Source organism: Phyllobates terribilis, unplaced genomic scaffold (assembly GCF_046119375.1).
Source record: "Phyllobates terribilis strain yellow unplaced genomic scaffold, ASM4611937v1 Scaffold_2__4_contigs__length_985480577, whole genome shotgun sequence".
In the NCBI taxonomy this organism is placed as follows: Eukaryota; Metazoa; Chordata; class Amphibia; order Anura; family Dendrobatidae; genus Phyllobates; species Phyllobates terribilis.
Genome location: NW_027362762.1, coordinates 944,941,333 through 944,968,900, shown reverse-complemented (window position 1 = coordinate 944,968,900; position 27,568 = coordinate 944,941,333). Strand labels below are relative to the sequence as shown.

General features: G+C 43.4%; 1 protein-coding gene across 1 annotated transcript in view; it reads right to left on the bottom strand.

The window, feature by feature from the left end:
* The window catches only part of ABCG1 (ATP binding cassette subfamily G member 1), a 70,498-nt gene extending 43,204 nt beyond the window's left edge, over positions 1-27,294 (bottom strand). Inside the window, exons 1-2 of the mRNA XM_073668489.1 lie at positions 27,183-27,294; positions 20,071-20,314 (exon numbers count right to left, since the gene is read on the bottom strand). Coding sequence (XP_073524590.1) covers positions 20,071-20,314; positions 27,183-27,224 — 286 coding nt within the window. The 5' untranslated portion in view covers positions 27,225-27,294. The remainder of the gene's footprint in view (positions 1-20,070; positions 20,315-27,182) is intronic.
* Between the last annotated feature and the right edge of the window lie 274 nt (positions 27,295-27,568).

Here is a 27,568-nt window from a genome sequence, read left to right as displayed (position 1 = left end):
GTTATTTATATTTACTATTACCATTTACTTACTGCAGGGGATTTGCAAATTTTTTTCCCTAGGTTTTGTAGCTCTGCTCTGTTACATCTCTCGCTATAATGCAGGCAGGCATGTGAGGGCAGCAGCATTACGCCGGAGCGGTGTGTATACTTATGCACTGAGCCGGAGCGCTGCACAATCCTGCTTCCCTCTTAGCAACAAGGCAGGCGTCAGCCAATCAGCCGCTGATGTATTCAGCCTGGATCCGGTGCGGGGTTACTGTAGTGCAATGACCAGGAGTAACCGGGGAGAGATGCTGGTGACGGGCGCTGCACCTCCACTGCAATGCACCTGCCGGGCGGCCGCCTCCATTGTCTGCTGGGGATTAGGTGATAAACTAGGGCACATCCGAATGGCGACGATACAGATGATACGACGCACACGGCTGATAATATCCGCAGATCTCCCCTGCAAATAGCATTAACCAGCCGGCTGCCGCAATGGGATTGTCAGCAGAGTCCGGGGTTACTATAGGGTAAAAAGTCCTAAACCTGCAATACAGCCAGCAGCTCCATGCACCGCAATAATCAGAGGGAGAAAACCTAACGCTGCCATAATGACGGGATACAAGCAGAAGAATGGGAATTATAATGTGATAATATGGAAATGATATAGTGCTGCCCCTATAGAAATCTCCGGGGCGTACTGCACCCCCACGTCATTAATTCTGTATATACAGGGGGATGTCACACTGCGGAGACGCTCTCCTCTTATGGTAAAATACGACGCGTAGCTCTAAGGCTCCTATATAGAAGATACTATTATTAATCATAATATAAGAAGAATAATACCACTAATACCATTAGTGATAGTGTAGACCACAGCCACTTCAAGTCATACTAAAAATATAGAAAAAAAATACTAGCAATAATGACAATAACAAGAATAATATTGTAAGAAATGACTAATGATAATAAATGATAAAACACTAGAACCGCCATGTTCTGCTCACCACTAATACGAATACGGTAAAATACATCTCTACCGTCACCACAAGTAGAACTGATATCAAAGAGGATCTGTCAGCAGAATGACTGCATGTTAATAAGTATATTTCTCACACCTGATGAGGGTGGTGTACTTACTTTCAAAATCCATGTTAGAATGGCTGTATGAACCTTTATGAAAAGCTTGACTCAATTTTCTCAATTAGTCTGATTGACATTTCCTCAGTGTACCTCCTCCCTGCTGCTGAATCCCTGCCCACCCAGCCTAATTGACAATTCCTCAGTGTACCTGAATCTCTATGCACTTAGTCTAATTGAAAGCTCCTCAGTGTCCCTCCTCCCTACTTCTGCTCTTTGCACACCTAGTCTAATTTATAGCTCCTCAGTGTCCCTCCTCCCTGCTGCTGCTCTTTGCACACCTAGCATTATTTACAGCTCCTCACTGTCTCTCCTCCCTGCTGTTCTTTGCCCACCTAACCTGACTATCAGCTTCTCAGTTTCATTCCTCCTTGTGGCTGCTAAATTTCTGTCCACCTAGCATGACTAACAGCTCCCCAGTGTCCCTCCTCCCTGCTGCCGCTGAATCTCAGTCCTTCTAGCCTAATTCACAGGTCTTCAGTGTCACACCTTTCTCCTCCTGCTGAGATTTCACGCTGCTCAGTACAAGCTGCAGCTGTCAATCAGGATGGATGGGCGGAGACTGAATACACTTGGACTCATAAGCTGCTTCATTCTGTAGCTGCACTCATAAAAGGCTCATTTTATTACACGATTATACAGCCATTATAACATGGATTTTTTAAAGTAAGTACATCAGTCTCATCGGGTCTAAGAGACCTATGTATTAAGATATGCAGTTTTTATTGTGAAATCAGCTGACAGGTCTGTTTTAATGATATAATTTCAAAAAGGGATTCTTCCTCTGTAAATGTCTGCTGTGTATCTGAAGGGGAATTCGAGGCAGAAATCCAAGGCTGACGCTCTGATTTCTGTCTCATATTTACAGTGTGATCTCGCATGGATCCCCGTTCACTGCAGCAATACTAGAGCATCAGCACTCTAGAGTAGTAGAAAGTCTGTCTAATGAATCTAGAATTGTAATCTCATGGAATACGTTTGGACATTTAACTCTTAAAAGGATAAAAAAAAATAGCAGAAGAGCAAACAAGTAATGATAATATAAAAATACCCCAATACAACAATACTAAGGACAACAGTAATAATAACTACTGTAGCATTTAACTGCATTCATTTACAGTAAAACCGTCTTGTTACTTTTACCCCGCAGAGTACTCATCATTTCTATAGGGGGTATTTGCTCTGTAACATGATGTACTCTGCAATTCTGGTGATACTTTAAAAGGATTTGTTGTAAGGTTAAATGTGCCCATTTCTTGCTCATATTTTATTCCCGCTAATCCCTTGAATATTCCACTTTTTTCTTTTTCAAAATCCGCCATACGGTTCCAGAGATATGACCCCTTTTTATGACCACAGGACCCTCGGGGGCGGGTCTTTAGGCTGCTCTGCATCATTACACATAAGCCACGCCTCTTTGGTAAAAAAAAAAAACAACATAAAAAATAGCACAAAATAAAAAGACCCATATCTCTGGAACCGTATGGCGGATTTCAAAAAGGAAAACAGTTTAATTTTCAGGGGAGCAGCAGGAACAAAACAAAAGCAAAAAAACTGAAAACAGGTCTACAGCACTTGTCTTAACTTAGGAACCCCTTTTCTGTAATTTGTTGGGGGGTCCCATTGGTCGGATCACCAGCCATCCTACATTTATTGCCTAGTCAATTTATTTAGCAGAAACCCCCCTTAATATTAAAGTTTTAGGGGCACTCGGCTTAGAAATTCTGTTCTAGGAGACCCTTATGATGATGATGTCACTGCAGTTCCCTGAGTGACATCGTAGAGTAAAATTGACAAGACTGGATATAACTGCAGAAGATGTGAGAATTGTGCCGCCATCTGCTTTCCCCCAACTTGGTGTAACTGTATAGCATTTCTTTTTACTAACCTATTTAGGAACCATACGGTATTATTTTCCACTGCACACCTCTGTTGCTCACTCTCCGTGCTACGTGGGAACCATATAGCAGCGTTAGAATCTATTCATTATGGCGGAAGCATAAAACACTAATTATATTAGAAACTTGCAGAAGTTTTCATTCTACGACGATTTATTTATACAGGTCAGGATCTTCCTGATCGCCGTCACTACGTCTCAGACGTGGATGCTCCAAGGTGACATTGCGCCACCTCCGCAGTCCTCGCCAGTCGCCCAGGCATTTTTTTGGCAGATAAAATCCTAACAAGCACTTTTGGAAAAACAAAATGTTTCGAGGACGGAATAATCATTGTCCCCTGAGGTCATTTATAAATCGCACTGTCAGGATCTCAGCACAAACCACGTGTCCGCTCTTCACAATGTGATACTAATTACCCGGAATTCAGATATTTATTTCCCATTATTCGCATAGGCACCAACATAGTCCGTAACGCTGTACAAAGAATTATTGCATAGCCTATCTATGGCCGCAGGGAGAACATGAAGTTATCAGTGACACAATGCTCTAGGGTTTTGCTTCTTGCCCATAGTATTCGGGTTAGTAGCCAGCACAGTATTAGAGGTAGTGGCAGGCACAGTATTGGGGATAGTGGCAGGCACAGTATTAGGGACAGTGGCAGGCACAGTATTGGGGATAGTGGTAGGCACAGTATTAGGGGTAGTGACAGGCACAGTATTAGGGGTAGTGACAGGCACAGTATTGGGGTAGTGGCTGGCACAGTATTAGGGGTAGTGGTAGGCACAGTATTAGAGGTAGTGGCAGGCACAGTATTAGGGGTACTGACAGGCACAGTATTAGAGGTAGTGGCAGGCACAGTATTAGGGATAGTGGCAGGCACAGTATTAGGGATAGTGGCAGGCACAGTATTAGGGATAGTGGCAGGCACAGTATTAGGGATAGTGGCAGGCACAGTATTAGGGATAGCGGCAGGCACAGTATTAGGGATAGCAGCAGGCACAGTATTAGGGATAGCGGCAGGCACAGTATTAGGGATAGCGGCAGGCACAGTATTAGGGATAGCGGCAGGCACAGTATTAGGGATAGCGGCAGGCACAGTAATGGGGATAGTGGCAGGCACAGTATTGGGGATAGTGGCAGGCACAGTATTGGGGATAGTGGCAGGCACACTATTGGGGATAGTGGCAGGCACAGTATTAGGGGTAGTGACAGACACAGTATTAGGGGTAGTGACAGACACAGTATTAGGGGTAGTGACAGACACAGTATTGGGTATAGTGGCAGGCACAGTATTGGGCATAGTGGCAGGCACAGTATTGGGGATAGTGGCAGGCACAGTATTGGGGATAGTGGCAGGCACAGTATTAGAGGTAGTGGCAGACACAGTATTGGGCAATGACAGGCACAGTATTGAAGGTAGTGGCAGGCACAGTATTGGGATAGTGACAGGCACAGTAACAGGTAGTGGCAGGCACAGTATTAGGGACAGTGGCTGGCACAGTATTAGGGGTAGTGACAGGCACAGTATTAGGGGTAGTGGCAGGCACAGTATTGGGGTAGTGGCAGGCACAGTATTTGGGGATAGTGGCAGGAACAGTATTGGGGATAGTGACAGGCACAGTGACAGAGGTAGTGGCAGGAACAGTATTGGGGTAGTGTCTGGCACAGTATTAGGGGTACTAACAGGCACCGTATTAGAGGTAGTGGCAGGCACAGTATTAGGGATAGTGGTAGGCACAGTATTGGGGATAGTGGCAGGCACAGTATTGGGGTAGTGGCAGGCACAGTATTGGGGTAGTGGCAGGCACAGTATTAGGGATAGCGGTGGGCATAGTATTAGGGATAGTGACAGGCACAGTATGGGGGATAGTGGCAGGCACAGTATTGGGGTAGTGACAGGCACAGTGTTGGGGATAGTGGCAGGCACAGTATTGGGGTAGTGACAGGCACAGTATTGGGGATAGTGGCAGGCACAGTATTGGGCATAGTGTCAGGCACAGTATTGGGGTAGTAACAGGCACAGTATTGGGGTAGTGGCAGGCACAGTATTGGGGTAGTGGCAGGCACAGTATTAGGGATAGCGGTGGGCATAGTATTAGGGATAGTGACAGGCACAGTATGGGGGATAGTGGCAGGCACAGTATTGGGGTAGTGACAGGCACAGTGTTGGGGATAGTGGCAGGCACAGTATTGGGGTAGTGACAGGCACAGTATTGGGGATAGTGGCAGGCACAGTATTGGGGATAGTGGCAGGCACAGTATTGGGGATAGTGGCAGGCACAGTATTGGGCATAGTGTCAGGCACAGTATTAGGGATAGTGGCAGGCACAGTATTAGGGATAGTGACAGGCACAGTATTGGGGATAGTGACAGGCACAGTATTAGGGGTAGTGGTAGGCACAGTATTGGGGTAGTGGCAGGCACAATATTGGGGATAGTGGCAGGCACAGTATTGGGGATAGTGGCAGGCACAGTTTTAAGGGGAGAAACATCATTGCAGCAAGAACAATATTGTGGGCACCTGAGACGGCATCGTGACATGACATTGGGCTCAGCAGACCCAGTATTGTGGGCAGCATTAGAGGGTATGAGCAGACACAATAGGGGGGGGGGAGTAGTGCAGCAGGTACAGTATCGGGGGCATAGGATTAGCAATGTTAATGGTGGTTGCATGTTGGAGATTTGTGCTGTCACAGAGGGTGGAGAACTGCTGCAAACGCTTGGAGCCAAAAACTTTTGGGAAGCAAACAACAGTCTAAGCAAGAAATCCAAGGAGACCTCCACAGACAGTACAACATTTGGGGTCTTGTCTGGTGTCTGTGCCATACATAGTGCAGCGCCACCGCTGTGATTCCTGCTTCCCACCCTGCGCTGTCCGTATTTCCGAGGCTCGGGCTGCTGCAGTGTCTTAGTTGCACTGTAATAAGATCCTCAAGGAGCTGAAGAGTCGCTGGAGGTTTCGCTAATTGCTCGGATGGATCTGTGATGTGGAGAACGGGATGAGCCCCAGAGTCAGCGCCGGAAACTGCCGGGTGGTAATAATTTAATCAATGGGTCTCGTGTATTAAAAGCTGGCCCAGATCTATGGACGCCTCTGAGCGAAGCAGAACCAGGAGGAAACAGCTCTGCACAATCATAAATACCGGCATACACTGTGCCCAGGTAATATGGGTATAAAGTGCAGCGTTACTACCACCATACACTACTAAACTACCACTATTTAGTGCCCAAATAATTCCACCATACAAATCTAAAATACGGTACGAAAATAATACCGCCATAGAATGCCCAAATATTACTCAAATATGGAGCGCAAACTTGTACCGTGCACGAATAGTGCCGTTCAGTACTTAAAAAGCAATTGCAAAAATGTGTAGTTCACAGCCACCTGCGCCGCCACAATGACTGGAAGCGAGCGGCTGCAGGGAGAATATATCTTCATTTTCTCCCTGCGGCCGCACTTCCATAGTTTCAAACTGCTTTTACCTGCAGATTCCCGCTATGGCGGCAGGTGAATAACGTTTTTTTTTTTTAAATAGCAGACTCCCTTTATACCCCCGAATAATATGTCTAACCTATTGTGCCACATTGTGCATGAAATTTTTTCGCAACACAATGTTGAGATAACATTATTCAGTACCGCAATGATACTACTAAACAATGCCCAGATATTACTAACCAAATTTACAGTGCTTTAATAAAACCACCATACAGTGCTCAAATATTGCTACGCAGTGATTAGATGGCAATGCATGAAATTCATTTAGCTTTATTCTAAAAAAAAATTCCCAAATAATTCCGCTATGCAATAACCAAATATTGCTGTCATACAGTACAATTCATACAAATAAATCCGCCATACAATTACAAAATAACACCGTCATACAGCACTGGAATAATGCCACTGTCATGAGAAAATATTACTGAATACAGTGCCTATATCTACAGTGTCTAAATAAAAAGCTCCATATTGTGTCATTACATGTTTTATTCGCGCTGTACAAAAATTATTCACATAGTATCAAACAACTTCACAATAATGTGTATAAATACTGCTGCACAGTGCCCTGAAGATTCTGTATACAATTCAATAATACTATCATACAATACCCACATATAACTGACATACCATACCCAAATCGACAAATAAAACCCACAATCAGTACCTAAATGGTGCCAAGTGGTGCTTAAATACCGCAATAATTGTTCTAGCCAGTGTCCAAACAAATGTGCCATACAATGCTAAAATAAAATATTTTTACACTGTCCTCTGTCCATATAGTACCCAATGAAAACTTCCATACAGGGTCCATAAAATCCCAAAATATTATTTTAAAGTACTCATATATTACTGACATACTGTGCCCAAATTGACAATGCTTAAAGAAATCCAGCATACGGTTCTGACAGTGTCATTCGGTACTTGCAATCCCTAAATAATTCCGCTATACAGTGTCCATACAGGTCTAAAATAATATCGTTATACAATACTAAAAATTTAATGTTATACAGTGCTTAAATATTACCACATACAGTTCCAAATATACCACCATATCGTGTCCAAATAATACTGCCTTACAGTGTCCATGTAATTCCAAATAGCTGTACCATACAGCGTTCAAATAATCATACAATACAGTAATCAAATATTACCGAAATATAGAGCTCAGAAAACTTCTACCATGCAGTAAACAAGTAGTTCTGCCAAACAGTGTCCATATAATACTACCGTAAAGTAATATGGCTAGGTTTTATGTACATTGTATGGCGGTGTCGGGTAATATATGAGTAGTGGTATATTTGGTGCTGTATGTGATATTATTTGGGCACTGTATACAGTAACATTTGGGTAGTGGAAGTCAATGGAGCTGAGTTGCAGTACCACAAACCACCTGCGGGAAAAGGTGGCGCTGTTTTTTTTTTTTTTTTTAAGAAAGCAGCAATGTTTTCTGTGCATCCCCTTCAATAAAAGCGCACAACGACATGATCCAATATATTACAGTGCGCCGGTATGAATGAGCTCGGCGATAATCCCGCACACTAGCGCTGTTTTTCAGAATTATATGGATTAGAAGGTTTAATTGCCTTGTAATACACAAAAGGAGAACCGCACCCAGGTCATGTCTTGTAATCTTACCCGATCCTGCTGGGAAGGGGAATTAAGCTGAAGCTTAGATCTGTAAGCACAGTCCAGGCTTTACTATGATATACTGTAGATGTAGCAGAGCTGAGTTTGTCATTCAGGCTACATGACCTGTTATAATGCTGCCTCGCCTTAGTAATGGTATCTCCATAGTCACTATGTAAAATCCCTCTTTGTGATGTATCTAACTTTTTTTTTTTCCTATTTGGAAACCGTCAGCAAGTTGCTGTTGACGGATCCAATTGTGGCTCTTTTTTATTTTGCTTTTTATTATATTTCTAATTATTTTTCCAACAATCAAACGTCCAAATTATCAAGTAAAGGTAGGAAAAGGAAACAAGTTAAAGCAAGCAATCATTTGTGCACGCAAAGAACTAAATTATTGGTATAAGGTCCGTCAACAGCAGCATGCTGATGGTTTCCTTTTAACAATATACTTGTTTTATTCGCAAAAATGGACTGTAAAGAAGAGAAAACGGCATAGGATGCAGTTCGCTGCTGGAGTAGGTCTATATGAAGCCGTCAGCACGTGCTGAGACTTGTAGTTCCGCAGCCTTTGGCGCGCTCTATAGAGAACGTTTCTACCTTTTTCTTTAATGTTACAGAATGTTCTTTTCCACTGGATTTATAGTCTATAATTGGCACTTACGGGCACTGGAACTACCGGGCTGTGGAGATAATGGATTCCTCTCTGCTAATGCCGCGCATTTATCTCGCACCCGTCACAAAACAAAGGATTCTTTAAGATGCCAAGCGGCAAATCCTGCGGATTGTTTGAGTTCACTGACAGCAAGCAGAGATCTTCCAAACAGCAAGAAATTAGGAGGATGAGCATTATTTAGCTATTGCATGGTGGCATGAATGGGACACTGAATGGTTGTAGCTAGGCACCGAATTGTGGTATTATATGGCTGTAGTAGTTGGTAGCATTATATGGACACTGTATGGAGATATTATTTAAGCACTGTATGGCAGTACTTTGTAACCGTAATATTGTGTCACATATATGGCAGTATTATTTGGATACTGTGTGGCAGTATAATTTCAGCATTGTATGGCCATATATTGTGGGAAATATATGGCAGTATTATATGGCTGTAGTAGATGTTAGTATTATATGGACACTGTATGGAGATATTATTTAAGCACTGTATGGCAGAATTGTGTGATAGTAATATTGTGTGAGCTATACGTGGCAGTATTATTTGGACACTGTATGGCAGTATTATTCCAGCATTGTATGGTAGTGTTGTGTGGTAAATATATGACGGTATTATCTGAGCCTTCTATAGTAGCATTATTTGGATACTGTATGGAGGTAACATTTAGGCATTGTATGGTAGAATTGTGTAGGTAAACATTTGGCAGTATAGTATTAACCCTATATAGTAGTAATATTTAGATACTGTATAGAGGTGATATTTAGGCATTGGTAGGGTAGTATTGTATGGTAAACATATGGCTGTATTATGTGAGCCCTCCATGGTAATATTATACGGATACTATATGGCAATATTATTTAGGTATTGTATGGCTGTATTGTGTGGGAACATATGACAATATTTTATGAGCCCTTCATGGTACTATTATTTGTATACTGTATGGCAGTAGTATTTAGGTGTTGTGTGGGAAATGTATGGCATTACTATGTGAGCTTTCTATGGTACTATTATTTGTATACTATATGGTAGTATTATTTAGGCATTGTATGACATGGCTGTATTTTTTGAGTCCTCTATGTCTATGGTACAATTATTTGGATACTGTATGGCAGTATTATTTAGGCATTGTGTGAGAAATATATGGCAGTACTATGTGATTGCATGGAAATATTATTTAGGCATCATATGGTGGTTTTATTTGTCTGCATGTCATTATCACGTAAAAACTGTAGCATGTGGGCAGTACATGGAAGCATTACTTGGCATTGCATGGCACACTATGAGCAAAACCTTTGGGCATTGGGGCCCTTAGTTGCTTGTTGCTCTGGGGCCCATTACTGGCAGTCGTGCTGTCGGTCGTGTTGTCGGTCGTGCTGTTGGTCGTGTTGTCGGTCGTGCTGTCAGTCGTGCTGTCAGTCGTGTTGTCAGTCGTGCTGTCGGTCGTGCTGTCAGTCGTGCTGTCGGTCGTGCTGTCAGTCGTGTTGTCAGTCGTGCTGTCAGTCGTGCTGTCAGTCGTGTTGTCAGTCGTGCTGTCAGTCGTGTTGTCAGTCGTGCTGTCGGTCGTGCTGTCGGTCGTGCTGTCGGTCGTGCTGTCAGTCGTGCTGTCAGTCGTGTTGTCAGTCGTGCTGTCAGTCGTGCTGTCAGTCGTGCTGTCGGTCGTGCTGTCAGTCGTGCTGTCAGTCGTGTTGTCAGTCGTGCTGTCAGTCGTGCTGTCAGTCGTGTTGTCAGTCGTGCTGTCAGTCGTGCTGTCAGTCGTGTTGTCAGTCATTCCTAGATACAGCAGGAGACAAGTCTCATTCAGATAAAGCTATGACATTCTTTGTGGCGTCGTTCGTCAGCCTCTTGCCAGAGAAGATAAAAGCGCCGGCTCCCCGTGATTTCTGGTGGATTTTCCTCTTTTCGGTTTTAATGTTTTCTTTATGGTCAAATTATAGAAACTTTTTTTTTCTACTTTCAAAAACCTAAATCAGATTATGAAGCACTTACAAAACGGGAACAAGATAATCCTCGAAAATAAAGCGCCAGACACTTAATGTTCAGCGGAAAACCTCCCGATAACAGATTTGTAGCAAATTCACATTTCATCCAGTGGGTTTCAGCTTTGTAAAGAGGTCGGGGGTTAAAGGGTTAAAGGGGTTTTCCACTTCCCATTTTGTTGATAGAAGGGTTTACCAAAAATAAACTAAGCACAGGGTGATCGGCTGTAATCTGTATGGAAGTCTGACCGCAAGTGTTCAGTTTCCCTGCAGCGCCTCCGCAGGGAATATTAGGTATTGCACTCTTGCCATATTATGGATCTATATTTTACCTGCACTTTTTTTGTTTGTTTGTTTTTCAATTTTAATCAGTGCGCCGGTATGAATGAGCTCGGCGATAATCCCGCACACTAGCGCTGTTTTTCAGAATTATATGGATTAGAAGGTTTAATTGCCTTGTAATACACAAAAGGAGAACCGCACCCAGGTCATGTCTTGTAATCTTACCCGATCCTGCTGGGAAGGGGAATTAAGCTGAAGCTTAGATCTGTAAGCACAGTCCAGGCTTTACTATGATATACTGTAGATGTAGCAGAGCTGAGTTTGTCATTCAGGCTACATGACCTGTTATAATGCTGCCTCGCCTTAGTAATGGTATCTCCATAGTCACTATGTAAAATCCCTCTTTGTGATGTATCTAACTTTTTTTTTTTCCTATTTGGAAACCGTCAGCAAGTTGCTGTTGACGGATCCAATTGTGGCTCTTTTTTATTTTGCTTTTTATTATATTTCTAATTATTTTTCCAACAATCAAACGTCCAAATTATCAAGTAAAGGTAGGAAAAGGAAACAAGTTAAAGCAAGCAATCATTTGTGCACGCAAAGAACTAAATTATTGGTATAAGGTCCGTCAACAGCAGCATGCTGATGGTTTCCTTTTAACAATATACTTGTTTTATTCGCAAAAATGGACTGTAAAGAAGAGAAAACGGCATAGGATGCAGTTCGCTGCTGGAGTAGGTCTATATGAAGCCGTCAGCACGTGCTGAGACTTGTAGTTCCGCAGCCTTTGGCGCGCTCTATAGAGAACGTTTCTACCTTTTTCTTTAATGTTACAGAATGTTCTTTTCCACTGGATTTATAGTCTATAATTGGCACTTACGGGCACTGGAACTACCGGGCTGTGGAGATAATGGATTCCTCTCTGCTAATGCCGCGCATTTATCTCGCACCCGTCACAAAACAAAGGATTCTTTAAGATGCCAAGCGGCAAATCCTGCGGATTGTTTGAGTTCACTGACAGCAAGCAGAGATCTTCCAAACAGCAAGAAATTAGGAGGATGAGCATTATTTAGCTATTGCATGGTGGCATGAATGGGACACTGAATGGTTGTAGCTAGGCACCGAATTGCGGTATTATATGGCTGTAGTAGTTGGTAGCATTATATGGACACTGTATGGAGATATTATTTAAGCACTGTATGGCAGTACTTTGTAACCGTAATATTGTGTCACATATATGGCAGTATTATTTGGATACTGTGTGGCAGTATAATTTCAGCATTGTATGGCCATATATTGTGGGAAATATATGGCAGTATTATATGGCTGTAGTAGATGTTAGTATTATATGGACACTGTATGGAGATATTATTTAAGCACTGTATGGCAGAATTGTGTGATAGTAATATTGTGTGAGCTATACGTGGCAGTATTATTCGGACACTGTATGGCAGTATTATTCCAGCATTGTATGGTAGTGTTGTGTGGTAAATATATGACGGTATTATCTGAGCCTTCTATAGTAGCATTATTTGGATACTGTATGGAGGTAACATTTAGGCATTGTATGGTAGAATTGTGTAGGTAAACATTTGGCAGTATAGTATTAACCCTATATAGTAGTAATATTTAGATACTGTATAGAGGTGATATTTAGGCATTGGTAGGGTAGTATTGTATGGTAAACATATGGCTGTATTATGTGAGCCCTCCATGGTAATATTATACGGATACTATATGGCAGTATTATTTAGGTATTGTATGGCTGTATTGTGTGGGAACATATGACAATATTTTATGAGCCCTTCATGGTACTATTATTTGTATACTGTATGGCAGTAGTATTTAGGTGTTGTGTGGGAAATGTATGGCATTACTATGTGAGCTTTCTATGGTACTATTATTTGTATACTATATGGTAGTATTATTTAGGCATTGTATGACATGGCTGTATTTTTTGAGTCCTCTATGGTACAATTATTTGGATACTGTATGGCAGTATTATTTAGGCATTGTGTGAGAAATATATGGCAGTACTATGTGATTGCATGGAAATATTATTTAGGCATCATATGGTGGTTTTATTTGTCTGCATGTCATTATCACGTAAAAACTGTAGCATGTGGGCAGTACATGGAAGCATTACTTGGCATTGCATGGCACACTATGAGCAAAACCTTTGGGCATTGGGGCCCTTAGTTGCTTGTTGCTCTGGGGCCCATTACTGGCAGTCGTGCTGTCGGTCGTGTTGTCGGTCGTGCTGTTGGTCGTGTTGTCGGTCGTGCTGTCAGTCGTGCTGTCAGTCGTGTTGTCAGTCGTGCTGTCGGTCGTGCTGTCGGTCGTGCTGTCAGTCGTGTTGTCAGTCGTGCTGTCAGTCGTGCTGTCAGTCGTGTTGTCAGTCGTGCTGTCAGTCGTGTTGTCAGTCGTGCTGTCGGTCGTGCTGTCGGTCGTGCTGTCGGTCGTGCTGTCAGTCGTGCTGTCGGTCGTGTTGTCGGTCGTGCTGTCGGTCGTGCTGTCGGTCGTGCTGTCGGTCGTGCTGTCAGTCGTGCTGTCAGTCGTGTTGTCAGTCGTGCTGTCAGTCGTGCTGTCAGTCGTGTTGTCAGTCGTGCTGTCAGTCGTGCTGTCAGTCGTGTTGTCAGTCGTGCTGTCAGTCGTGCTGTCAGTCGTGTTGTCAGTCATTCCTAGATACAGCAGGAGACAAGTCTCATTCAGATAAAGCTATGACATTCTTTGTGGCGTCGTTCGTCAGCCTCTTGCCAGAGAAGATAAAACCGCCGGCTCCCCGTGATTTCTGGTGGATTTTCCTCTTTTCGGTTTTAATGTTTTCTTTATGGTCAAATTATAGAAACTTTTTTTTTCTACTTTCAAAAACCTAAATCAGATTATGAAGCACTTACAAAACGGGAACAAGATAATCCTCGAAAATAAAGCGCCAGACACTTAATGTTCAGCGGAAAACCTCCCGATAACAGATTTGTAGCAAATTCACATTTCATCCAGTGGGTTTCAGCTTTGTAAAGAGGTCGGGGGTTAAAGGGTTAAAGGGGTTTTCCACTTCCCATTTTGTTGATAGAAGGGTTTACCAAAAATAAACTAAGCACAGGGTGATCGGCTGTAATCTGTATGGAAGTCTGACCGCAAGTGTTCAGTTTCCCTGCAGCGCCTCCGCAGGGAATATTAGGTATTGCACTCTTGCCATATTATGGATCTATATTTTACCTGCACTTTTTTTGTTTGTTTGTTTTTCAATTTTAATCAGAACGGTTATATAAAAAAATTACTGTATCGTTGGAACTTGTACAGCTTTCTAGTTTACTTTGCGTTTTAATTCCTCTTCAATTTTAAGATCTCTGCTTGCTGTCAATGGATGCAAACATTTTTTTTATTTAGAGATGACTTTAGAGTTTGATCAGAGAGCGATACAAATTTTTCGGAGGAGCAAAATATGGAGGAAAAAAGTTTCTCCGTTCTGTCAGTCTGTGAAAATTGGACTGCACTCAGATGACATCTGAGTGCAGTCCGATGATTTCCATAGACTCAATGATTTGCATGCCCGACTGCGATCCGTATAGTGGATCAAACTCAGGCATGCAGTGATTTTTTTCTTTGGACAGACTCTGCCAGAGGAAAAAATCTGACGTGTGCACGGCCCCATAGAATAACATTGGTCCGAGTGCGATCCGATGTTTTGTCAGATAATGTCCATGCGCCCTAAGAAAGAGCCCTGTTACACTGTAACGAGACACACAGCTACATCAGCAGGACAGGAGCTCCTTCTGATTATGTCACCAAAAAAGAGGGACCATCACTTATTTAACCCCCCTTTATCCACCCTTATGAAGAAAAAGTCCTGCACAGGTTCCTAGCAGTACACATTCCAAAAGAGCACGAGTCCTTCACCCCATGGGGCCTATAGTAGGGTCATAAGTTGCCAAAACACTACCTACACCCATAAGGCCATGTTCACACGTTGATTTTTTGCTGCTTTTTTTTCTGCAGCCAAAACCTGAAGTTTTGATGATGAAGCTGCGTTTTTCAGGATCCCAAAGTTACTTTCACACATTGGTTGGGCATTGTTTACTTTCCCACATTGGTAAGACATTGCTTACTTTCACACCTTAGTAAGGCATTGTTTACTTTCACACATTGGTCGGACATTGTTTAGTTTCACACATTGGTCGGGCATTACTTTCTTTCACACATTGGTCGGACATTGTTTAGTTTCACACATTGGTCGGGTATTGTTTACTGTCACCCATTGGTAGAGCATTGCTTACTTTTACACCTTGGTAAGGCATTGTTTACTTTCACACATTGGTCGGACATTGTTTAGTTTCACACATTGGTAGGGCATTGTTTACTTTTACCCATTGGTAGAGCATTGCTTACTTTTACACCTTGGTAAGGCATTGGTTACTTTTACACATTGGTCGGAAATTGTTTAGTTTCACACATTGGTCAGGCATTACTTTCTTTCCACACATTGGTCGGACATTGTTTAGTTCCACACATTGGTCGGGTATTGTTTACTTTCACACCTTGGTAAGGCATTGTTTACTTTCATAAATCGGTCGGACATTGTTTAGTTTCACACATTGGTAGGGCATTGTTTACTTTCACACCTTGGTAAGGCATTGTTTACTTTCACACATCGGTCGGACATTGTTTAGTTTCACACATTGGTCGGGCATTACTTTCTTTCCACACATTGGTCGGACATTGTTTAGTTTCACACATTGGTCGGGTATTGTTTACTGTCACCCATTGGTAGAGAATTGCTTACTTTTACACCTTGGTAAGGCATTGTTTACTTTCACTAATTGGTCGGACATTGTTTATTTTCACACATTGGTAGGGCATTGTTTACTTTTACCCATTGGTAGAGCATTGCTTACTTTTACACCTTGGTAAGGCATTGTTTACTTTCACACATTGGTCGGACATTGTTTAGTTTCACACATTGGTCGGGCATTACTTTCTTTCCACACATTGGTCGGACATTGTTTACTTTCACCCATTGGTAGGGTATTGCTTACTTCCACACATATCCCTAATTTAATTAAACTGTACTAATAATATCTATGCTCGGGTGAGGAGACCAAGACATTATGGTTTAAACTTGGGAAAAATCACAAAAATAAATAAGTTTCACATCGTGCTGTACCTCCATTTTCTGATGGCAACCTTTATTTCGCTGCTTTTTTGCACTTACTCATTGCTTTCTATGGGTGAAAAAAACACTGTAAAAAAGCTGAAAGAAGCGACATGCTGCAGTTTTCTAATTCAGTCAGGAAAAACAAGTGTGTGCATCAGATTTCTGAACTCTCATAGCTTTTGCTGTAAAAAGCAGCTTTTAATTTGCATTAAAAAAAAAACGCAGCAAAAATGCAACGTGTGAATATAGCCCTAAAGCTTTTTGTTTCAATTCGTCCGCTTGCTGCTTCCACAGCTGGTTTAGTATATGAGTGCTCTCGGAATCAGCATATTTTCAGCCTGTGGATAGAAACAACTATGTTTCCATTCACTGACAGCAAGCAGACATCTTAAGAATTGATCATGGCATAATGAAATGATTTAACCAATATACTTTTTGGTTTTGCTTCAAATCTCATCATTATATATATGTCTGCTGGCTGTCAGTGAATGAAACCTGTCTTGTTTACATCCAACTGCCCTTAGTACAGCTGAGGGTTTGCTACAGTTTGATACCTGTGATCTGCACTGACACATTGTAGCAAAGTATCCAGATGTTTGCTGGAAATATTCTCAGCTCAGCTAGGACTGGATACAATTGTATCAAACTATCTTTGCAAGTTTTCAGCCTCTGGATATGTTATCTAGAAGGTTCACGATCAGTGGCAGCAAGCAGAGATCTTGAAAATGGCAGTAAGGAATTGAAATCTCAAAGTATGATAGCGAGTTATAGACTTGGGAAGGGTGGGCACAGCGCCCGTTCCAGCTGCACATGGGGCAACGACTCCTTGGATACCTGGATGGCTTCAGCACCTTCCGGGCACGTGAGGAAACTAGGAGGCAGCACATTCTGGGCTCGCTCCATGTCATCTCCTCTGATTCATTGCTCCTATTAAAAGTCAGCGGGCTGTAATCATAGGTGAGAACACGGCACTTAGCGAGGCGGGCACGTGAGGCGACACGCAGCCGCCTGAATAACCTACGGTGCCAACCTGTAATTCAGTTTACAAAAGATGACGGACAGCAGATAACGGAGGCATTTATAGGGGAGCGCAGAGTATTACAGGGTCCGACAGCAGCAGCGCTCAGGCAGAACATCGCTCCTTTGGTCTCTGGAGGATTAATATGTGAAATCCAATACTAAAGGGGATGTCTCATCCGGATAAATGGGGAAAAGAACGCAAAAAAAACCTTCTGTGGTCTCAAGAATGGAGGGATTTTTCATTCTGTTGTGCAAGGCTCATTGCCTAACTTTACCTCTGCACTGGTCGGTTTCCTAGGTAGGGAGGGTCTTGCAAGCTCTTTGCTTTAGAGCTTGGAAGAGCTGCTCTGAAGCTCGCCGAATATGGCCAGCTTCAGAGTCCCTGCGCTTTTCTGAGTTTACTTCCAGCATGGGAGAGCGCACAGTTCTTGGTCAAGCAGCATTGGACTGGCCCACCAGAGGAGCGGAGGATCCCCCGGCGGGCCCTACCAGGCACTGCATTGCAGAAGTACACTTACTTTTTACACAAAGTGATATGCTGCCAAGAATGATAATTTTAAAGCAATCCTAAAAATCATTGCCCCCGACAAATGAGCGTTTTGCTGATTTGTCAGCTGATTACTGGATATTTTGGATGGGTCGATATTTGGGAACAATCATTCCTATGAATGATCATACCCCGATTATCAGCTAGACAAGATGGGAGATAAAGGTAAAGGCAGACTCTGCTGTTAGAACCAATTATGCATGGTGAAGAATGTTTTCTCTGGTGGGCCCAAAATACTCCAGTCCGGTGCTGCAGCCATGTCACCGGTCTGAACTGTCAATCATCAGGAGCGCACTGCTCCACCCAGGCAAGCAGAAGGCAGAGGAGCGGTGCGCTCCTGAAGAAACAACATAAGAATCCCCTTTTAAAGATTGTATTTTCTATTCTAAGAGACTATAAAGGTGGATGGCAGGATCACAGGATAAAACTATAAATACCCATAGTGGCCACCGCAAGTTCGCCTCAATTCCGACCTATAGGTGGCTCTATAAGAAGTGAAATGGGGGTCCAGCAATGGAGCTTTTAAAGGTAATATGTCAGCAGGTGTTTTTTCCTATGTAATCTGAGAGCAGCATGATGAAGGGGCAGAGACGCGATGTGTCACTTACTAGACTGTGTTTTGCTGTTTCTATAAAATCAGTGTTTTATTAGCAGGAGATTATCAGTACAGGACTAGGTGTTTCGTGCCCCCTGGTCCTGCCACACCCCCAACAATCAGTGGTGTGGGTGGGGTTATACAGAGCTCAGAATTCCGAGTTCATGTGGGCAGGGTTATACAAAGCTCAGCATTCCGAGCTCATGTGGGCGGGGTTATACAAAGCTCAGCATTCCGAGCTCATGTAGGCGGGGTCATACACAGCTCAGCATTCCGAGCTCATGTGGGCGTGGTCATACACAGCTCAGCATTCCGAGCTCATGTGGGCGGGGTCATACACAGCTCAGCATTCCGAGCTCATGTGGGTGGGGTTATACAGAGCTCAGGATTCCGAGCTCATGTGGGCGGGGTCATTCACAGCTCAGCATTCCGAGCTCATGTGGGCGGGGTCATTCATAGCTCAGCATTCCGAGCTCATGTGGGTGGGGTTATACAGAGCTCAGGATTCCGAGCTCATGTGGGCGGGGTCATTCACAGCTCAGCATTCCGAGCTCATGTGGGCGGGGTCATTCACAGCTCAGCATTCCGAGCTCTGCTAGATCAGCAGCAGAGAAAACTGTGATTCTAAAACAACTGCTGCACCAAGTAAATTAAGTGATACATTGCTGGAATCAGGGTCTCTGCCCCTACATCATGCTCCTGTCAGATTACAAAGCAAAACCTGCTGATCCCAGCATTGGTCAGATTTGGTTGTGACTGTCCTTGGCACTGCAGTCTCATTCTCAAGACTGACCTGGTTTGAGCAGCAGGACCAGGAATGGTCACAACCAGATATAGGGCTCATCAGCAGGGGTGTCAGGAGTCGGGCCCTTTGCAATCGGATTCTATCGTTGTCAGGCCCGATTCATCATTTGTGGGGGGGGGGGGGATTAATTCACTTTTCTTTTTTTTGTGCAGTGATATATTCTCCGATTTTTTTTTTCTCCAAACTCATCAAAATGGGGCAAGCGATTCATTAATTTTGTGCAATTTTTGGTGCAATATTTTTATGCCTTTAACCATCTCTGCATCTTTTTAGTGCAAGAAAAGTGGCAACAATTGCGCAGAAAAATTCTGCCGTACATGAAACCCTTCCTGGAGTCAATTTGCAATAAATTTTGCAACTTTAGAAAACCCTAAACCTCGTCCTCAATGGCGAACTGAAAAAAAAACAAAAACAATAGTCAAACATATAGAAAATCGACGCACAAAAAAAAGACCCAAATGGAACAACGAAAAAAAAAAGGCTCAAAATGCCAAAAATTCACCAAGAAACAGGAACAAAATCTCAGTTTACCACATGGCTTCCAGGAAACTCATCTTTGCCAAAATGTACCCAGCTCTTTACTGGATAAGACAGGAAAGCTGCATGTAGGGGGGCACTAGAGAAACACTTTTCTTCCTTCTGGAGGAGAGCTAATTTGCATACTTATTTCCCAGAGGGCATTGCCTGGGCTGTAAGACATCTTACACCAGCGGGTTCTCCTCGAGAAGAACCAGTGCCCTCCCGAACATCGTCTCATCTCTGAAGGACACGTAACACGTTGCGTTATCACAAGACACAAGGACATTTGTCACTTTTAACGAGACGTCGCCGTCAGTGATTTGTCCTCCGGAATCGATTGTTACCTTTCTTTTTCCACCACGGCCCTTCAGGGATAGAGAAGGAGAGATCCTTGAATTCGATATTCACAGCCGGCCTGCGGGGTAATGAGGAGAAGCGCTGAGCTTCCGTCAGGTTGTTGTCCACTTTCTTTAAATGTCCATTAAGCAGGGGGGTGTCCTGACTCCCAGCGCAGCTGGAGACCACTTCATCCAGCGACACGCACACTGACTTTGGGTCTGACATTGCGGCGGCGGGGATGCTAGAATTCTGCATAAAAAAAAAATAATAATAATAATCAGTATAAATAGACATAAAATATAACGTTTGTGAGATTTAAAGGGCAAGCGTCACCAGACTTGTCAATCCCTTTTTGTCGTTATATTTAAAGGGGTGGTCTGGATTAAAAAAAAAGGAACACCCTATTATCATATTCTGGGGGGTGTTCCTTATTTATGACCTTATAAAGAGCGTCTCCTTCTCTGGAGGACCCAACGCGTCCCTACATGAAATGGACAGTACAATGAGTTATGTGCTATTCTGTAATGTCTTTATTGGCTGTACAAGTCCCCTCTAAAATGTAAAGTGCTGCGGAATATGTTGGCGCTATAGAAATAAAAAATTATTATTATTATTATTATTAATAGGAACAGTGTAATACTTCATCTCCCCTGTGGTGGCGCTGCAGGGAAACTAAACCTTCTAAACTTGCCATTTTTCCCCACAGCAGATTACTCATTTTTGGAGGATCGAGCCGTTTCTTTTATAAACAGCTCTACCCATTTCCTAAAAAAAAAAAAAAAAGTAACCCCTTAGCACTCTGGGCACTTAATTGGCTCCTTAAAAGGATATTCCAGTTTCATCCAATAAAGCGCAATCATTACATACTGAAAACTTCTGCAATTTTCTCATATAACTTGTGTACTCCAAGTCCAAGATCTCTGCTTGCTGTCCTTGAATGAAAGTTTTAAAAAGTTCTAAAAGTTTTTGTAACTTTTGACTTTTTTTTTCCGATGATTGGCACCAAAAAGTGGTCACTTATAAGTCTTAATATTCGCCTTTTATATCTTAAATATATAAATTGTTCCTTTTTTTGACACCTATTAGTCTTAACATTTGCCTTTTATATGCTGCCGCTTTATTTTTTGGTGCAAGAAAGCGAAGTTACTAATTGATACAAACTTTTTGACTTTTCAGCCGCAACTTCTTTTTAGAAGGCGAGTATTGGGAATATTAGTAGGGGATGTGGGAAAATTAGGCTATTAGGTAAATTGCGCCATTTTTTTTTTTTTGCGTCTTTTGGTCGGCGCTTCTTCCCCGCAGCACATCGCGGAGCTACTTGTGATGTTTCGCCTCCAGCAAGATTACACAACGTTCCAGGGCTCGGTGGCATCTGATACCAATCGACGGTACAAAAAGTTCAAATCTTTCTCGCCTGGTTCCCAATGATCAAATATCTCCCCGAGGACACGACAGACAAAGCCCCCAGCGATCGGGTTACCCTGCTGGAAAATACAGCGCGACGAGGGCAGGAAACCTGGATCCCGATTGAAGGCTAAATCAAGGCTGCCCATTGAGCGATGCCAGGACTGGAGGCGACCAAGACATGAAAGAAAGGGATGAATGTGCCCCGCGCCAGTTATGGAGGCGGCTTACTCTAGAAAACATCCATAAACAACGCCCATGGGGTACAAGGGACATTTAAAGGGCAGTAAATGTGCAGCCATATTGGTTGTCAGAAATCACCTCCATACGACATAATGACGGCTGGCAGCAATATGGCGGTATTTTCTGTTGTCACTTTTTGCAAAAAATGCAACAAAAAAAGAAACATTGCGACATAAAAGAAACCTAAATAGTGAATCCCCCAGGATTTGTGCAGATGGAGGCGGCTCGGGGGGTCACTTCAGGTTGTGCGGGGAAGAAGCCGGGATTGTGCGAGGATTCAGCGCTCAGCTGCTCGGACAAATCTGCTTTTGTGATTCTGTCACCGAATGAAAACTGTTAAATAGCCGCTGGCAAAAAACAGAGAGGGGGCGCCGCGCCAAGTGCCACCGACTAGTAGCCAGCCCTCCGAGGCTGTGCCCTCAGACAGGAAGCCAGAGATGTGCGGGCACCATGCTGGGGGTTGTAGTGCTTTATGTGATAGAATTGTATTATGTCATCTCCAGGGGTCGCTCAGGTTGGGGGTTGTAGTGCTCTATGTATGCAGCGTAACAGAATTGCAGTGAGTCATGTTGAGGGTTGTAGTTCTCTAAAGTGTAATAGAATTGTATTATGCTTATGTTGGGGGTTGTAGTGCTTTAGGTATACAGTATAATAGACTCATATTATGGTGATGTCCAGTGGTCAGTCATGTTGGGGGTTGTAGTATGTTATCTATGGCATAATATAGTTGTATTATGTCATGTTGGGGGTTATATTCCTCTGTGCATACTGCATAATATAATTGCATTATGGTCATGTTCATTGGTTGGACATGTTGAGGTTAGTAGTGTTCTATAGAATGTAATAGAGCTGTAACATGGAAATGTTGGGGGTAGTAGTGCTCTATAGAGTGTAATAGAGTTGGAACATGGACATGTTGTAGTGTTTTATAGAGTATAAGTAAGATGTAATATGAACACGTTGGGGGTTGTAGTGCTCTAAAAAGTGTAATATGGACATGTTAGGGGTTGCAGTGTTTTATAGAGTGTAACTAAGATGTAACATAGACATGTTGGGGGTTGTAGTGCACTATAGAGGTAATATGGACATGTTGGGTGTAGTAGTGTTTTATAGAGTGTAATAGAGTTGTAATGTGGACATGTTGGAGGTTGTAGTTCTCTATAGAGTGTAATATGGACATGTTGGGGGTTGTAGCGTTTTATAGAGTATAACTAAGATGTAATATGGACATATTGGGGGTAGTAGTGAGTTATACAGTGGGGTCCATGGCGAAGGAGGAGCTCGGCAGACCTCATTGCAGATCAGTGGACCCGCTGGGCTTTGTGGTTATTCCCCGCCGTGCTCGGTGGAGATGACGGATCTGGCAGGTTTGTGGTTCGGCCTCGGAGAACAGTCGGATCTCGCTGTCATATAACCTTTAATGAAGCAGGAAACAGACGTCGTCAGAGCGAGGAGCGGCCGAGACTTCTGCTGAGTCTAATTATTTGCTGCTTCATTAAGAAACTTTTACTGCTGAGAAAATGTTACCGAAGGACGAGATCGGCGGAAAGAAGAAAAGCGGAGAGGAGCAAGGGTCTATAGCGTGGTATTCTAACCCTGCGACAATGGCCGGAAATATCACTATCTTTGTTTTTATATTCCCATTGACAGAGCTGTGCGAGGGCTGCTGCTCTGCCGGATGACTTGTATCTTTAAGGGTATTAATTTGCGGTTCATGTAATGAGTTATTTAATTTTTTTTGGGGGGGGGGGTAAAATTAAACAAAAACAGCATAAACCATTACAGAGAAAAGTGTTGTCAATTTAGGAAAATCTATTGTAGTTAGATCAGACTCCAAACAATAAGGTTACCTTATCACAACAGGGCGCTGCTGAAATCCCCAGTGATCGGCTGTAACCTGCGACAGAACTCCCTGCAGCGCCACCACAGGGGAGAGGATGCATTACTCATCTATCTATCTATCTGTCCATTATATATCTGTCATATCTATTATCTATTTATCGATCATCTACAGTGCTGCTCACCATTATTGGCACGCTTTAATTTTTTTCATAGATTGTACAATATCTTCAGAAATAAATGGAAATGTACCAAAGTTATATCCTCAGGAATTTTTAATTAGCGGTCAAAAGTAATACAACAATAAAACATTGGTTTTCAACTTCCATATTGCAATTTCAAAAAAGAAACAGAATAAACAGCATGTGCAGCAATAAAGGCCCCCCTTATTAATACTTGGTTGCCCCCCTAATTAATACTTGGTTGCCCCCCTAATTAATACTTGGTTGCACACCCTTTGGCATTGCTGACGGCCTCCAGACGTTTCTTGTAGCCATCTATAAGCTTCTTGCACTTCTCAGCTGGAGTTTCCTTCCACTCTTCCTTTGCAGTTTGTTGAAGCTCTTGAATGTTTTAAGGGTTCTTTTACCCAATGGCAGATTTCAGATCACCCCAAAGATTTTCAATGGGATTGAGGTAAGGACTCATTGCTCGACATTCCAAAACAGTCCATTTTTCTTTTTCAACCAAGCCTGTGTACTTTTGGATGTGTGCTTTGGGTCATTGACTAGCTGCAGGACCCATGATCTTCGACTAACCAAGTTTTCTTACACTAGGTAGGAGATTTCGCTCTTAAATCTCTTGATAATTCTCTGATTTCATGATTCTTGTGATACAATCAAGACCTCCAGTACCAGACGGAGCAAAGCAACCCCACAGCATTATGGATCCTCCACCATGCTTAACTGTTGGTAAGGTGTTCTTTTCCTTATAAGCTTCACTGCTCCATCTGTAAACAAACTGGTGCTTCGCATTGCCAGAAAGCTCTTTTTTTATTTCATCTGTCCACAGAACATTTTCCCAGAAGGATTGTGGTTTGTCAATGTACTCTTTGGCAAAGATCAGTCGTTCCTTTTTATGTCTTTTCTTCAGCAATAGTTTCTTCCCTGACCTTTGCCCATAAAGCTGTGCTTAGTTTAGTGTGCGGCGCATGGTACTTGTTGAAACCTTGACCCCAGACTGTTCCAGGTTGGCCTTCAGGTCTTCACATGTTTGACATGGTGTTTTTTCCACCATTCGCACTAACCTTCGAAGACATCTCTTGTCAATTTTCCTTTTTCCCCCACGTCCAGGGAGGTTCTTGACAGTTCCATGCTTGGAAAACTTCTTATTAACATTGTGCACTGTTGAAAGTGGGATACCAAGGTCTTTGGAGTTGACCTTATACCCTTTGGAAGTCTTGTGTTTGCTAATAATATCAGTTCTGATGTCCTCAGACAGTTCCTTTGTCTTCACCATTGTGACAAAGGAACAGGGCCTACCATGTGGCTTTTTAAAACACTGAAGTCATCATTCATTGGCTAATTCATGTCACATGGGCACTGACAATTAATCACAGGTGAATCTCTTTGGTGATTTACCACAGGCGAGTCACAATGTGTTTCCATACTAAATTAATGTAAAGGTTCCAATACCAGTGACACAGCAAGCTTTAGGTTTTTCTATGTTTCCCTCCCATTGTTTTTTGTTTTAAATTATTGTTTCTCGTTTGCTATTTTGTATTTAACACAAGTCTCTATATAAAAAAAACTGTCACTTCATTCATTTTTTTCTTACACTTCATGGGTGCCAATAATGATGAGCAGGACTGTATATATCTATCTATTATCATCTACTATGTATCTCATTACAATAATCTATTGTATGAGATATTAGACAGATCCCCTTGTACAGCACAGCTTCTCCCCATGTATCAGTACAGTATCCCCCATTTCTTCCATTCCCCTCTCTCTTTCCCCCATTGCTATCATTGCTGCTGCACTCCTATGTGTTTCCACATTCTGCTGCCATCAGTGCATATCTCCCTGCCCGGCTTCTGCCCTGTCCTGGACCAGCTCTGCTCTTATATAATGAGCTTGGCTCTGTATATCTTTTCCAGGAGGATGCATTGAGCTGGCACTGCGCCTGCGCACAGCATCCCGTAATCCTGAGCTGGCAGAGGTTACTATCGGTCAGAGGCAGCAGCTCAGCCCCTGCAGGTGCCCGGTGCCCACAGGCTGCAGCCAGGAAGCTTCTCACATTCCCTCAAATGGTTAATCCTCCAGGACTTGTGCAACTCATCTCCAATAGCCCATTATAAAGACCTGTAATAACCCTGCAGCTGCCAATCACAGCGCAGCTCGTCATTAACCCTTTTGCAACCGGGTCCCATTTGCAGCATTTTAACGAGAGAGAAAGTCCTGCAAATCCAATGAGAGGGATGGAAAGGGACTGTCAGCCGGGCATTACAGGGTTAACCCTCAGTGACAGCCACATTGAATGCATCAGTCATCACCTCCATTCATTACTTTACCAGCAATTAATATTAGAATAAATTATTCACATCATAAATATCTGTACCTATAATATAGGAGGAGGCCAGGGACTCCATGTCGGCAGGGGGACTACAAAGCCCAGCAGGCGCCCAGTGATTCTATGCATGCTGTAGAACTACAAGCCCCAGCAGGCAACCAATGATTCTATGAGTGCTGTAGTACTACGAGTCCCAGCAGGCAACCAGTGATTCTATGCATGCTGTAGAACTACAAGCTCCAGCAGGCAACTAATGATTCTATGCATGCTGTAGAACTAAAAGCCCCAGCAGGCAACTAATGATTCTATGCGTGCTGTAGAACTAGAAGTCCCAGCAGGCAACCAATGATTCTATGCATGCTGTAGAACTACAAGCCCCAGCAGGCAACCAGTGATTCTATGCATGCTGTAGAACTACAAGCCCCAGCAGACAACCAGTGATTCTATGCATGCTGTAGAACTACAAGCCCCAGCAGACAACCAGTGATTCTATGCATGCTGTAGAACTAGAAGTCCCAGACAAAAACCCGTTAATTACTGAAGGGGAACTACACAATGGACACAAATGTCAAATGACAGAAACAAGCAGTGGTTCTCCCCAGCTATAGAAGGACTACAAGTCCCAGCAGGCACCCAGTGATTCCATGCATGATGTAGAACTACAAGTCGCAGGAGTAAACCCATTAAATACTGAAGGGGAACTACACAATGAGCACAAGTATCAGATGACAACAAGCGTTCTCCCCTGCTGCAGAAGGACTGCAAATCCCAGCAAGCAAGAAGTATCTCTATAGCTCGTGGAGAACTACAAGTCCCAGGTTTCCCTATCCCAGTTCAGCTGTGACCTTGAGGCATTTTATATGGCTGAGATGATTTATAGATGTAATCCCAGGCAGAGCCAAGATGGGGGAGGGGTGACGTACAGGGGGGCAGTAGATCTGTGCAGGACAGAATGCAGCAGAGCTCGATGCTCTTGTTGACAAGACTCTGACAAACCCAGCTCTGCTACATCCAGACAAGACATGGCACATAGTCCACCACACAGACCCAGGACACAGGTGTATATGGAGATGTAGGAGAGCTGAGTGCGCTCCTGAGGGGCAGAGGCACAGGCACTCACCATGGTGGAGGGCACACTGAAGGCAGCAGTCAGGCAGGCCATCCCCTGCCCCGGCCGGGCTCTGTGCGCTGTCTACAGCTGCTGGTGCTGAACTGACTGCTGAGACTCCAGCACGGAAGCGCGTCCGCCCCTCGCCCGTCCTCGGCCGCTCATTGGCCGGCGCTGGCTGGAGGGCGGAGCTCCTGGGTGCAGCTAAACGTGCTCTTGTTTTCTTTCTATTCTCTTTCATGTGTCATCATTATCTCCACATTGTTTTCTCAATGAGCTGTCAGCGCCTGGTGCTGCAGAGGGAAGGGGAGCAGGAGAACTACAAGTCCCAGAAGATAGCAAACCATACACTATAGACAGGGGAACTACAAGTCCCAGGAGACAGCGAACCATACAAT